We start from the raw sequence: 12,306 nt of genomic DNA on the forward strand, positions 1-12,306 counted from the left end.
AGCTGCCACCGAAAAGGCTCTGGCCCTGGTAGTAGCCAGCCTGGCCTCCTTGGGACCTGGCATAGCCAGGAGGTGTTGCATCCCAGACCGTAGTGCTCGTGGGGGAACATATGGGGAAAGGCGGTCCCTTAGGTATGCTGGACCCCGGGCATTGAGAGCTTTAAAGGTAAGAACCAGCACTTTGAAGCGAATCCGGTACGCTATCGGCAGCCAGTGCAGCACTTTCAGCACAGGCCGGATGTGGTCCCTACTAGGAAGACCCATCAGCAGCCTGGCCGCAGCATTCTGCACCAGCTGCAGCTTCCGGATTTGCGACAGAGGCAGCCCCATGTAGAGAGCGTTGCAGTAGTCTAGCCTCGAGGTGACCGTCGCGTGGATCACTGTGGCCAAGTCACTGCGGTCGAGGAAGGGAACCAACTGCCGCACCAGCCGAAGATGGTAAAAAGCTGACTTGGCAGTGGCTGCCACCTGGGCCTCCATAGTTAGCGAGGAGTTCAGGAGCACTCCCAAACTCCTAACCTCCGGCGCTGGCACCAGAGGCACCCCATCGAAGGTCGGGAGAGGGAGCCCCAACCAGTGTTCCCTCTAAGCTGAGTTAGAGTGAGCTAGCTCACAGTTTTTTATCCTCCAGCTCACACATTTTTGTCTCAGCTCAGGAAGGATGGCTCCGGAGCAAACTCGTTTATGCAGGAGCCAAATCGCTCACTCACAACTTTAATGCCAGTAGCTTACAAAGTAGAATTTTTGCTCACGAGACTCCACAGCTTAGAGGGAACATTGGCCCCAACCCCAGACCACCCCGAATCAGGCCCAAGACCTCTGCCTTTAACTTCAGCCAACTCAGTCGGAGCCAACCAGCCACAGCCTGCAACGCCCGGTGCAGATCTTCTGGACTAGAGCCTTAAGAATTCTGTGTCATGGATACACTGGTTGTTCCTCTAAATAAGACAAATGTGGCACATAAGTGGTGTTATATGTATTTGATTTGCTTCACTGTTTTTGACACTGGGTCCTCTGCCTGCACATAGCTTTAGTTCCTCATTTCTGTTTATGGCTCATTTGATTTCTGTTTATGGCTCACTGTTCATGATCTAGATTATGTTGTCCCAACCATTTATTTATTTATTAAGGATATTTTTAATGCTGCCTCTTCAGAGTCCTACTCAAGGTGGCTTACAGTTTAAAGCAATGTCACATTATAAAAACAAGCCATTGGACACAAACAGCATTAAAAAAAACTATCCATAAAACAAAAGCAAACCATTTAAAAGCTTGGGTAAGAAGATGTGTTTGGGCATGGCACCTAAAAGAAAGTAAAGTGGGTGCTAGATGTTGTCCATAGCCCCACCCAACTCATACACATTAATTTTCATTTGTAAAAAAGTGAACGGCATATAATTACCTCTCTGTCTAGAGGTTGTCGGAGCCACACAACTCCAGTCATGCTTTCCACTGCAAAGAATCGGCTAGCTTCCTCCCCGACCACTCCAAATACAAGAGGATCATTATCAAGGTCCCGGGCAAGCAACTGGGTCACTGACGAACCTACAAGAAGACAAGAGGAAGAAAAACTCAGAAAAATAGAAACATGATGAATTGGAATGATAGACATAACTATTTTTTCGAAACAACAAAAGGCTATTTTGTTAGATTAACAGATTTTTTCTTCAGAAAAACCTCCTTAGGGAAAAAAGTTTCATCCAAACTCATCCAGGTCCTTTGCTCTCGCTGGCAGGGGGTGGGAAGGAGCTTTCTGGGAGTGAGGGGGCGACGTTGCCGCACATGATGATGTCACATGGAAGTAACGTCATCATACTGGGGATGTCACACAGTGATGCTCTGTTGGTGGGAAGGAGCTTTCTGGGAGTGAGGGGGCGACGTTGCCGCACATGATGATGTCACATGGAAGTAACGTCATCATACTGGGTAACCATAGAGTTTTGCCCAAAATACCTAAGCATCACGGCACAATGTCCTTGGTGTGATGACATCACTTCTGCACAACAACATCACATTGGGGATGTAGTGCTGGGTCATGGCTGTTGGGGCGGGGCTCCCCCACTGGCCAGCAGGCCACGAAATCAGGATCCCCCACTCCCATCTGGGGGCTGGCAACCCTAATGCAAACACATGAGTAGATAGTGGAAGATTCTGGAAATTTAGTTGACCGAATCTAAGATGCTGCATGCTTTTAGGAGCCATCAGTCTTTTACAGCTGTGATTTAGTCATGAGGGTAAAATGATATAGAGGATTACAAGTGACTCTGTATAGGAGTTATACACAGGAAGCATATAATAATATAAAATACGTAACCAAGTTGATACAATGGGAATGCAGACCGATTGGGTAATCCCCCTAAATACTAATATCCAGGGGTCATTTCCTGCGGGAGCACACAGGAGTGGAGCTCCGGCAGTAAGGAGCCCAGGGGGCGGGCACATGCAACAAGCCCTGCCCCCTGCTCCCAGCAGCCCTCAGTCAGAGCAAGAAGCAGCCAGGTAAGTTGCAGAGCTCCCCCCAGCTCCCCGGTCCAAAACAGTCCACTGGCACCTTTAAGACCAAGTTTTATTCACATACAAGTTCTGCCTCCTCTGCGAGGACAAATCTGCACGTCCCCCCCCCCCAATCCAAAACAGTCCAGTGAAGCCTGAGCGGTGGGTGTTGCCTTCTGACACACTTCCGGTGATGTCAGGGGGTGTGGCATATGCAAATAAGTTATGCTAATGAGCTCCTGCACCTCTTTTTCTACACAGCTGTCCTTGAAAAAGAGCAGTTTGTGTCAGAGTTCTCTCAGCCCCACCCACCTCACAGGGTGTCTGTTGTGGGGAGGGGAAGGGAAGGGAAGGGAAAGGAGTTTGTAAGCCGCTCTGAGACTCCAAGTGAAGGGCAGTGTATAAATCCAATCTCTTCTTCTTCTTCTGATAGGATCAGCTGACCTATGAGAGGTGCACATTGCCCCAGGCAGTTGATCTACATGCTTTGAGCATGAGCTGGAAAATAGATATAAAGAAGGAATGTCTATAGGAAGCCCGTCGTAAGTGAAGGAGGTGTTCCTACCCTGACTCCTGAACTTAAGCCAGGTCAAAGTAGGAGGGAGACATCTTTGTTTTAGCTGTTTTCCTTTTCTGAGATTCTTTGCTATATAGTTCCCTAAGCAGGAGGTAAAGCTTGTAAAAATGCACTCTATTTCAGGGGGTTTCAGAAGAGCTATTTGAAGCAGTAAGTTTTTTTAGGAACACATAAAAATGGTTTAAAACTGACATTTTCAGGTGTACATGCTTGGCAAATGCGCATCATACAGATATACTCATCAGAGGGTCCCAGGATTAGCTGTCCCTTCTATTCAACTGACAGACCCAAGTTGCTGCAAATAGCACATGTGGAACAGCTGTTTACTTGGCAGTGCAGCACAACTCCCCCTCCCTTTGCACTTAGAAACATTTCTACTTCAGCTATGAAAGTGTGGTTTTCCCTGCAGGCACCATGAATTTGTTATACTTCAGGGTGCTACAGAACAGCTATTTTTGGTTACAGATGAACAAGACTCACCTTCTGGATTCCCCCCCCCCCCCCCCAGATAAAGCAAGTGGTAGGATAAATCTCTATCCAAGGCACAACAACTCCCTCCTCTTTAGAAGGGTTTTGAATAGCCCTAATTTCCTTTGTAGCAAAACCATATGTTAATTTTCAACTTGGTAGCAAAGTTACCCTTGCCCTGCTGAGTCAGCCCTTTGTGTAGAGACTGCACGTCTTGACAGAAAGGAATTGATGGTCATTGGAAAGCCAAATTAGCTTGGAAGTGCCCTGGCAGCCCCCCAGCTGAGCCAATCTCAGGAAAGTTGCAGAGCATACATGCATCTTCTTGAGTAAAAACCTGACACACAAACCACTCAAGCAATAAAAGGTAGCGACAGCACCAACCATTTCACTTCAACAAACCAACACACGGACATCCCTTCTGTGACATTTCAATACTCAGCCTCCAGGGCCCATATTTTTATAGAACTGCTACTATGCTGCTTATAAAAACCTTCCATATCCATCTCAAAAAAAAGGATCACAAAACCATGGGGAAAATCAGGTGAAGCCGCGAGTCAAAATGCGGCTGCGCAGCTTCGAGTGGGAAATTGACCAATGGAAACACGGCAAAGGGAGGTGCGACGGCGGTGCAGCTCCTTGTGCGAAATCAGCCTCAGTCACACACAGTAGGGCAAGAAAACTAGAAGCCCTCCCACTGTTGCCCCCCCCAAGGACGAAGAATACAATGCATCACTTGCCCCAGACTGAGAGTTCCTATCTATACCTTGTGGCTAATAGCCACTGATGGACCTCTGCTCAATATGCTTATCTAATTCCCTCTTGAAGCTATCCATGCTTGCAGCTGCCACTACCTCCTGTGGCAGTGAATTCCATGTGTTAATCACTCTTTGGAGGAAGAAGTACTTCCTTTAATCTGTTCTCACCCGACTGCTCAGCAATTTCATTGAGTGCCCACGTGTTCTTGTATTGTGAGAAAGGGAGAAAAGTACTTCTTTCTCTACCTGCTCTATCCCATGCATAATCTTATAAACCTCGATCATGTCACCCCTCAGCCATCATTTCTCCAAACTAAAGAGCCCCAAGCAGTTCAACCTTTCTTTATAGGGAAAGTGTTCCAACCCTTTTATCATTCTACCCCTTTTCTGCACTTTTTCCAATACTATAATATCTTTTTTCAGGTGTGGTGACCAGAACTCTACACAGTACTCCAAATGAGGATACCATCGATTTATACAGGAGCATTATGATACTGGCTGATTTGTTTTCAGTTCCCTTCCTAATAATCCCCAGCATAGCGTTTGCCTTTTTTATTGCAGTCGCACACTGTCTCGACATTTTCAGTGAGTTATCTACGGCGACTCCAAGATCTCTCTCTTGGTCAGTCTCTGTCAGTTCGGACCCCATCAATGTGTATTTATATTTAGGATTTTTGCTCCAATGTGCATCACTTTGCACTTGGCCACACTGAACCCCACTTGCCATGTTGACGCCCACTCGCCCATCCTTGACAGATCCCTTTGGAGTGCCTCACAATCCTCACTGGTTGTCACCACCCTGAACAACTTCGTGTCATCTGCAAATTTAGCCACTTCACTGCTTACTCCCAATTCTAAATCATTAATAAACAAGTTAAAAAGCATCAGACCGAGTACTGATCCCTGTGGTACCCCACTGCTTGCCGCCCTCCACTGAAAAAAATTCCCATTTATACTCACTCTCTATTAGCCAGTTTTTGATCCACAAGAGGACTTGTCCTTTTATCCCATGACTATTGAGCTTACTTAGGAGCCTTTGATGAGGAACTTTACCAAAAACCTTCTGGAAGTCAAGAAAAACATCTATTGGGTCCCCCTTGTCAGTGAAAGCAAACTCCAAACTGTGGATTGGATTATTTCTGAATACTGCTAACACCAGTTACTGCCTGCCCCAGGCCATGCAGTGCTCAGGTGGGCTGGGTGTTCCTCCTTTGCTACCGGGCTGGTAGCCCAGGTAGGTGGGAAACCATCAGGTCACTGGGAGATGTCTCGGCGCCAATAACAGCCTAGTAACTCTTCTCTTTCTGAGTTCTGATTTCTGCCTCCATATGGAGATAGGCTTCTGCAATGAAAGGGGCTAGCTAAATATTTACTTTTTTTTTTTAAGAAAGTTGGAAATTCACAGAACCAAATACTCAGATTGATATAACCCAAACTTTCCCACCCATAGAACAGCCATCCAGGCTTGGCTATGATTTTTTCACAGAACTTCACAGCAAAGCAGGTTTGGAAAAGATAAAACACACGCATGCGCTCACACACACAAACCCTGGAAACCTGGAAAGAGAACAAATGCACTATAAAGCTATGGGGAAGCAGGAACCTGCTTCCCAACAGTATTGAACCCAGAGAAAATAACCCATGTGGAAAACATCTAAGCATTACCTTTTGCAACAGATCATAAGTAGCCATGCAAAATGTGATCCATCTGATGTATTAACAAGTATTAGACCTAGATCAAACATTTGGCTTGGTTTAGTTTCTTGCAATTCCATTCTCTCTCTCTGAGTTTTACTAAAACTTGCTTTTTAATTCAAGTAAGCCTCCACATTACATCCTAGGGTGAGTCTATCTCCTCTTATCATAATCCCAAATTAATGGCAAAAGTATTTTTGCCCAGGTACTGAGAAAGGATATGCTAAATGTATAGGGGAAAGGGTGCTTAGAGACTGGAAGCTGTCAGAATTATAATTCAGTACCAAACTGGATCTCTCACATATCAGTCTGGTATATCAAGATCAGTATTGTTTACTCAGAATGGTAGCACTTCTCTTGGGTTGCAAACAGAAATCCTTCATATCACCTCCAACCTTAGCATTTTATCTGGAGATGCCAGGGACAGAACCTGGGACTTGTCACAGGCAAATCAGATTCTCTGCTACTGAGCCAAAGCCTTTTGCACAACAGCTGCTCATTATGGAACCTGAAGGTAAGTTCAAACATTAGTAATTAGTCATCTCCAGCAGAGACTTACCAAAACTGGACTCTCTGCAGTACTGCTCCCTTACTGTGGAATATAATATTTGTCTTAGATTAACTTGTAAGTATATCACAAAATGGTGTCCACGTTTTCAAGTTTCTCAGAACATTTCATCACGCTGGATGTTCGTATAAAAAACAAAAAAGAGTAGGAGACGGGGGGGGGGAGATTTCACAGTATATGCAGCTTCTAGGGTCTTAAAATGGAACACAGGTTGTGTTGCATACTTAACTCAGAGAAATATTAGGTAGGATCCCATGGCTGGAAATGCTGAGGGCAGGGCTGGCTCGAGGTGTTTCTGCACCCTAGGCGAGGCTGCCTTGTGGTGCAGATGCCAAACTCCCAGTGAGGCCTGGAGACCTGGAGACTGCTCTCAGGGAGCCTCTGCCCAGTCTGCCCGCCCCCGATGGGGAAGGGAGGGCAAGCTGCGGTGTCGCCTCCTGTGCCCCAACCGGGCGTCCCGCTGCTGCTGCTGGTGCTCCTGCTAGTTGCAGCGGCAATGCCGAGTCCCTTCATTGGGGGGCTGGAGGGAAGGCGCCACGGGCCGCCAGTCACCATGCTCCAATAGAAGCCGCTCTCCTGCAGCTTGTGCACGGCGTTCACCACCAGCTGGTACTCGCTCTTGGAGCTGAACGTTTTGAGGCTCATCCCAGTGCTGGGGAACTTGCTGTGGGTGACCATGGAGCAGGGAGCCAGCTTTCCAAGCAATCAGTGCTGCTGCTTCTCAATGTGGCAGCAGCTGACGAGCGAACCCAGACTTTCCTCAACTATTTCAGTCCCTGAAGGAGGGGAGGGAGAGAGGTGCGCCCAGAGCTGCAGCTCCACCTCTTTGCCGCATGGCCCTGATGGCAGCGGGGGCACCCCACTGGCCGCCGCCATGCAGCCTCCTCTGATGGTGCCCGGGTGCCTCTGCCCAGTCCATCCGCCACCCAGGGAGCCTTTGCCCAGTCCACCCGCCCCCGAAGAGGGAGGGGGAGGGCAGGTGAGCTGCGGCGATGCCTCCTGTGCCCAGGCCGGGGGTCCCGCTGCTGCTCCTGCTGGCGGTGGCAGTGGCGAGTCCCTTCGGCCAGGGGCAGGAGGGAAGGTGCCACAGGTGCACCTCTCTCCAGCCAAGCCCGCAGCAGGACCCACTCCTCCGCCCCTGTGGCACCCAGGACTCATGAGGGGGCGAGGGGGGGGCTTTTGGTGGGGATGAGGGCGGCGGTTTGCTGCCCCAATCCAGGGCTTGCACTCTTGGCGAACATCTAGTTCGCCTAGTGGGTGAGCCGGCCCTGGCTGAGGGGAAAATCTGCACAGGAAGGATGGGTGATGCTGAAAAATGAAGTGCTTAAGGCACAATCGCAAACTGTTCTGGTAAGAAAGAAAGGTGGGAAACGGGTAATGAAGCCGAGGTGGCTGAACAAGGAACTCTCTGAAGAGCTGAGGCTAAAAAGGGAAATGTACAGGAAATGGAAGGAGGGTCAGATTACTGAGGGTGAGTACAAGAAGCAGGCTCGAATCTGTAGGGATGGTGTCAGAAAGGCTAAAGCATATCCTTGAGGATAAGCTGGTTAAGTGTGGGCTGGATGGTGCAACTGTTGGATGGATTCATGGTTTGTTGAAAAATCATACCCAACGAGTGCTCGTAAATGGCTCTGTATCTACGTGGAGGGAAGTCTTGAGTGTAGTGCCACAGGGCTTGGTCCTGGGCCTGGTGTTGTTCAATGTTTTTATAAATGACCTGGAGGAAGACATAGAGGGGATGCTTATCAAATTTGCAGATGACACGAAGCTAGGTGGGATTGCTAATTCTGAAGAAGACAGAGTCAGGATTCAAAATGATCTAGATAGGCTGGAACAGTGGGCTGAGACTAATAAAATGAATTTCAATAGAGATAAGTGCAAAGTCCTACACTTAGGTACAAAAAATCAAAGGCACAGATATAGAATGGGAGGGACTTGGCTTGACAGCATCACATGTGAATGGGATCTAGGTGTTCTGGTTGATCACAAGCTAAACATGAGCCTGCAGTGCAATGTGGCTGTGAAGAAAGCTAATGTAATCTTAGGATGCATTAACAGAAGCATTGTGTCCAGATCACGGGAGGTGGTAGCTCTGCTCTATTCTGCTATGGTCAGGCCTCACCTGGAGTACTGTGTCCAGTTTTGGGCACCACATTTTAGGAAGGATGTTGACAAGCTCGAGCATGTCCAGAAGAGGGCAACCAGGATGGTGAGAGGGTTGGAATCCAAGTCTTATGAAGAAAAGCTGAAAGAGTTGGGTATGTTTAGCCTGGGAAAGAGAAGGGTTAGAGGGGACATGATTGCAGTGTTCAAGTATTTGAAGGGCTGTCATGTAGAAGATGGAGCAGATCTATTCTCTCTTGCTCCGGATTGCAAGACTAGATCTAATGGGTGGAAATTACAAGGGAGTCGTTACCGGCTAAATATCAAGAGAAACTTCCTAACTGTAAGAGTGGTTGAGCAGCGGAACAATCTGCCTCGGGAGGTGGTGGATGCTCCTTCACTGGACGTTTTCAAGCAAAGGCTGGATGGCCATCTTTTGGGTATGTTGTAGGTATGTAGGGCTATCTTTCAGCTATGCTCCTGCAGAGTGCAGGTGGTTGGACTAGATGACCTGTAAGGTCCCTTCCAACTCTAACATTCTATGATTCTATGATTAACTGAATTACCTACTGTTGGTTTTAAGATGCAGTGAAGGCTACCAGAAAAGGGGGGAGGGGGAATCCTAGAAGCTGCAAACTTGGAACTTTCCATCAAGCCCTGAGTATCCTTTCCCCCCCCACCCCTTTTACGGGGGGGCAAGCTTTGAGACTCGTGAAGAATTCTGTGACTTGGAAGCTTGAATATAGTTTTTTGATTATTTGGTTGGTCCTAATAAGAAGGTAGGGGCTGCGGTGGCTCAGAGGTTAAGACGCTGAGCTGCAGACTGGAAGGTTTGTAGTTCAGCAGTTTGAGACCCTAGTGCCACATGATGGAGTGAGCTCCCGTCTCTGGCCTCAGGTCCTGCCAACCTAGCAGTTCGAAAGCAAGAAATTGCAAGTAGATAAATAGGTACCGCTTCGGTGGGAAGGTAAAAGCATTCTGTGTGCCTTGACGTTTAGTCATGCTGGCCACATGACCACAGAAACGTCTTCAGACAGTGCTGGCTCTTCGGCTTGGAGACGGAGATGAGCACCGTTCTCTAGAGTCGGATTTGACTAGCTTTTGAGCAAGGGAAACCTTTACCTTTACTTTTTAATAAGAAGTTATTAAATGATCCATTCTTGGAATTTTTCTGTGGACTAGTATACTCCCTACAAATTATCTTATAAATGTGAAATGTCACCATGCTAATGCCAGTGCCACCAGGAAATCCAGTACAGTCATGAAGATGTTGCACGTATGTGTTGATTGCAGTGAGCCCAACATAAACATTACCCCGTCACAAAGAGCACTGCCATGTATAGAAGTTCTTCAGTTGTCTCCAGACTGGGTAACATTTGAATCAGCTCCTACTGTCTGCACTTGGTCTCATTCACAGTTACATGGGAAGGAACCAACACAAAATGGAAGATCACACAGGGAACTGGAAAAATAAAGAAAAGGGGCTTGAAGATGGATAGGAGGCACATAGATACTACATGACAAATTAGTACAAAAACAAGAGCCACTGTTAAGTTTCTACAGCATTCTGGAAGCTTTCCCCTGTCTGTTTTCCAGGTAGCCCCAACCAGCCACAAGTTCTCTCAACCAAACTACTGAATGCTTTCTTTTTCTCTCCCCTCTCATGCAGAATTCCCTCCCACCATCTATGCTTTTTACTAGAAGAGCATAATACTCTTTGGCATATTAATTGTCCCTTAATAGAAGAAATGAGGCACAATAGAAAATACAGATACTGCTATCTTGTGCATTTCTTAAGTCATTTGTGAGCTGGAAGCATTTGTGCACAACAGAGACAGGGATAAGTGTAGACAGTCTTGTGGAACAATTACAGTAAAAACAGATCATCCTAAAGGTTTGGAGAGTGAACATCTGGGAATAATAAAGGGAGCTAAGACAAAGCCACCATCAGCTGTCACCAAACCTGTAATTCTATCACTTTTCTCCATTTATCAACAATTATCCACTGCTAGGAATCATTTTTAGCATTCAAAGAGCAGTTGCACAGCACTCAAATGCAATTGCAAATGACCTTTCCAGAAATGTAATTTTTTTATAACTTTATGTTTAAGATGGGAATGTCAAGTGATGCTGCCAATTTTGCACTTGTGTTAGAAAGCAGAAAATGCTGAGAATGTAGCTGTTAGCTAAGCTGCCATGAGTAGAGAGAGCCGCGCTAATTATTGTGCATTCCTTTCCATGCGCTTCATTGCTTGCCAGCTGCAACGCTTATCTGTACAGAGATACTGGAGGAGTGTGGTGTCTACCTTCTGTGGGATCATTCTGGTTCCCAGCTTTTGCTACCGTTAGAAACTGTCCTGATTCCCACATGCGGGAGCCCATCTAATTGGGTATTGCTGGGGAGGCGCGCATACGAATGCCCTATATCCTATCATGCGCATAGGTAACCTGCCATTCCTAACAGTGTTCATGTTACTGCATCTATGGCTTTTCAATAAAAGTAAAACCTTCTTGGAAGTGTGCACTTCATTGTTTTGCTGTGGGTCCTGACATTCTGTTAGGAATCCTTTCATTCCCTATCTCAGCACCTCTCTCAATCTGAGATGAGTGACGGAGAGGGGAAACCCTTGCCTAAGGAGCCTAAGGAGCTGGAGGACGTGGGGGAGAAAACCCCAGTGATCACGGGCTTGGTACCGGTGACTACGACGACGCCGGCAACTGGTGCAGTGGACTCTCCTGAAGTCCTCATCGGTGCACCTATTCCTGACCCCCCCGGGTCCGAAGCTTCGGACCAGGCAGGATTGCAGACCTAGCTCCAGTTGGAGCCAATTCAACCCTGACTCTATGGCAGAGACTTATTTATTGACGGGGGGCCCCAAGAGAGACAGTTTGTTTGACAGGGGCCTCACTGCGTCAGCGGGATTACCCCCGTTCGGGGCTTCCTTCGAACCGGTCACTAGTTCATGGGTGACAGAGCGATCGAAGACCCGGAGTGGCCGGGTGTCCCCAGACGAGGGACTGGAACTAGCTAAGCGCATGGAGGTGGCTGACTGCGACATCTAACATCTACAAGAGACCCTGGAGGATGTCATCATGGCCATTCCAGACCTGGTAACGCGGGCCATCAGGGAAGCACTTGAGAGGCGACCGGCAGCCCCAGTGGTGCCGGCGGGACCACCAGTTCCCGCCCCGGGAGCCCCGGTGCAGCCAGGAGAAGAACCGGCCCCGAGACCGGGAGATGCCCCAGTGCCTGCACCGTGACCGGCTAGCCTGAGGGGGCAGGTGGTGCCTCGCCCGAAGGACTTGATCGAAGCTGCGTTTGATGGAAACCCGAACGAGTTATCCTACTTCGTGGTGCGAGTGCAAAAATTTGTGGATCGCTCGGGCCACCTGTTCCAGGACGACAGCAGCCGAATTGATGTGGTGGCCGCCCAGCTCTGAGGCCCAGCGGCGGCTTGGTATGTGGGGCTGCATAATGCCCAGGGCCCATAGCTTACTAATTTGGAGCTTACTAATTTCATGTGGGCGTTGCGAGCCCATTTTGAGGATCAAAACGCGGGCCCTTGAGTGCGAGCCTTCTTGCACACCCTGAAGCAAGGACGCAGATCGGTGTGGGAGTACTCGGCTGAGTTCAAACTGCACGC

The 12,306-nt window shown here is 48.1% G+C and overlaps 1 protein-coding gene across 1 annotated transcript in view; it reads right to left on the minus strand.

Moving 5' to 3' along the window:
* CDH23 (cadherin-related 23) overlaps positions 1-12,306 on the minus strand; it is a 797,360-nt gene that overhangs the window by 673,042 nt on the left and 112,012 nt on the right. Inside the window, exon 3 of the mRNA XM_015422891.1 lies at positions 1,403-1,545. Coding sequence (XP_015278377.1) covers positions 1,403-1,545 — 143 coding nt within the window. The remainder of the gene's footprint in view (positions 1-1,402; positions 1,546-12,306) is intronic.

This window comes from Gekko japonicus, unplaced genomic scaffold, assembly GCF_001447785.1.
Source record: "Gekko japonicus isolate JY-2015 unplaced genomic scaffold, Gekko_japonicus_V1.1 scaffold49, whole genome shotgun sequence".
NCBI lineage: Eukaryota > Metazoa > Chordata > Lepidosauria > Squamata > Gekkonidae > Gekko > Gekko japonicus.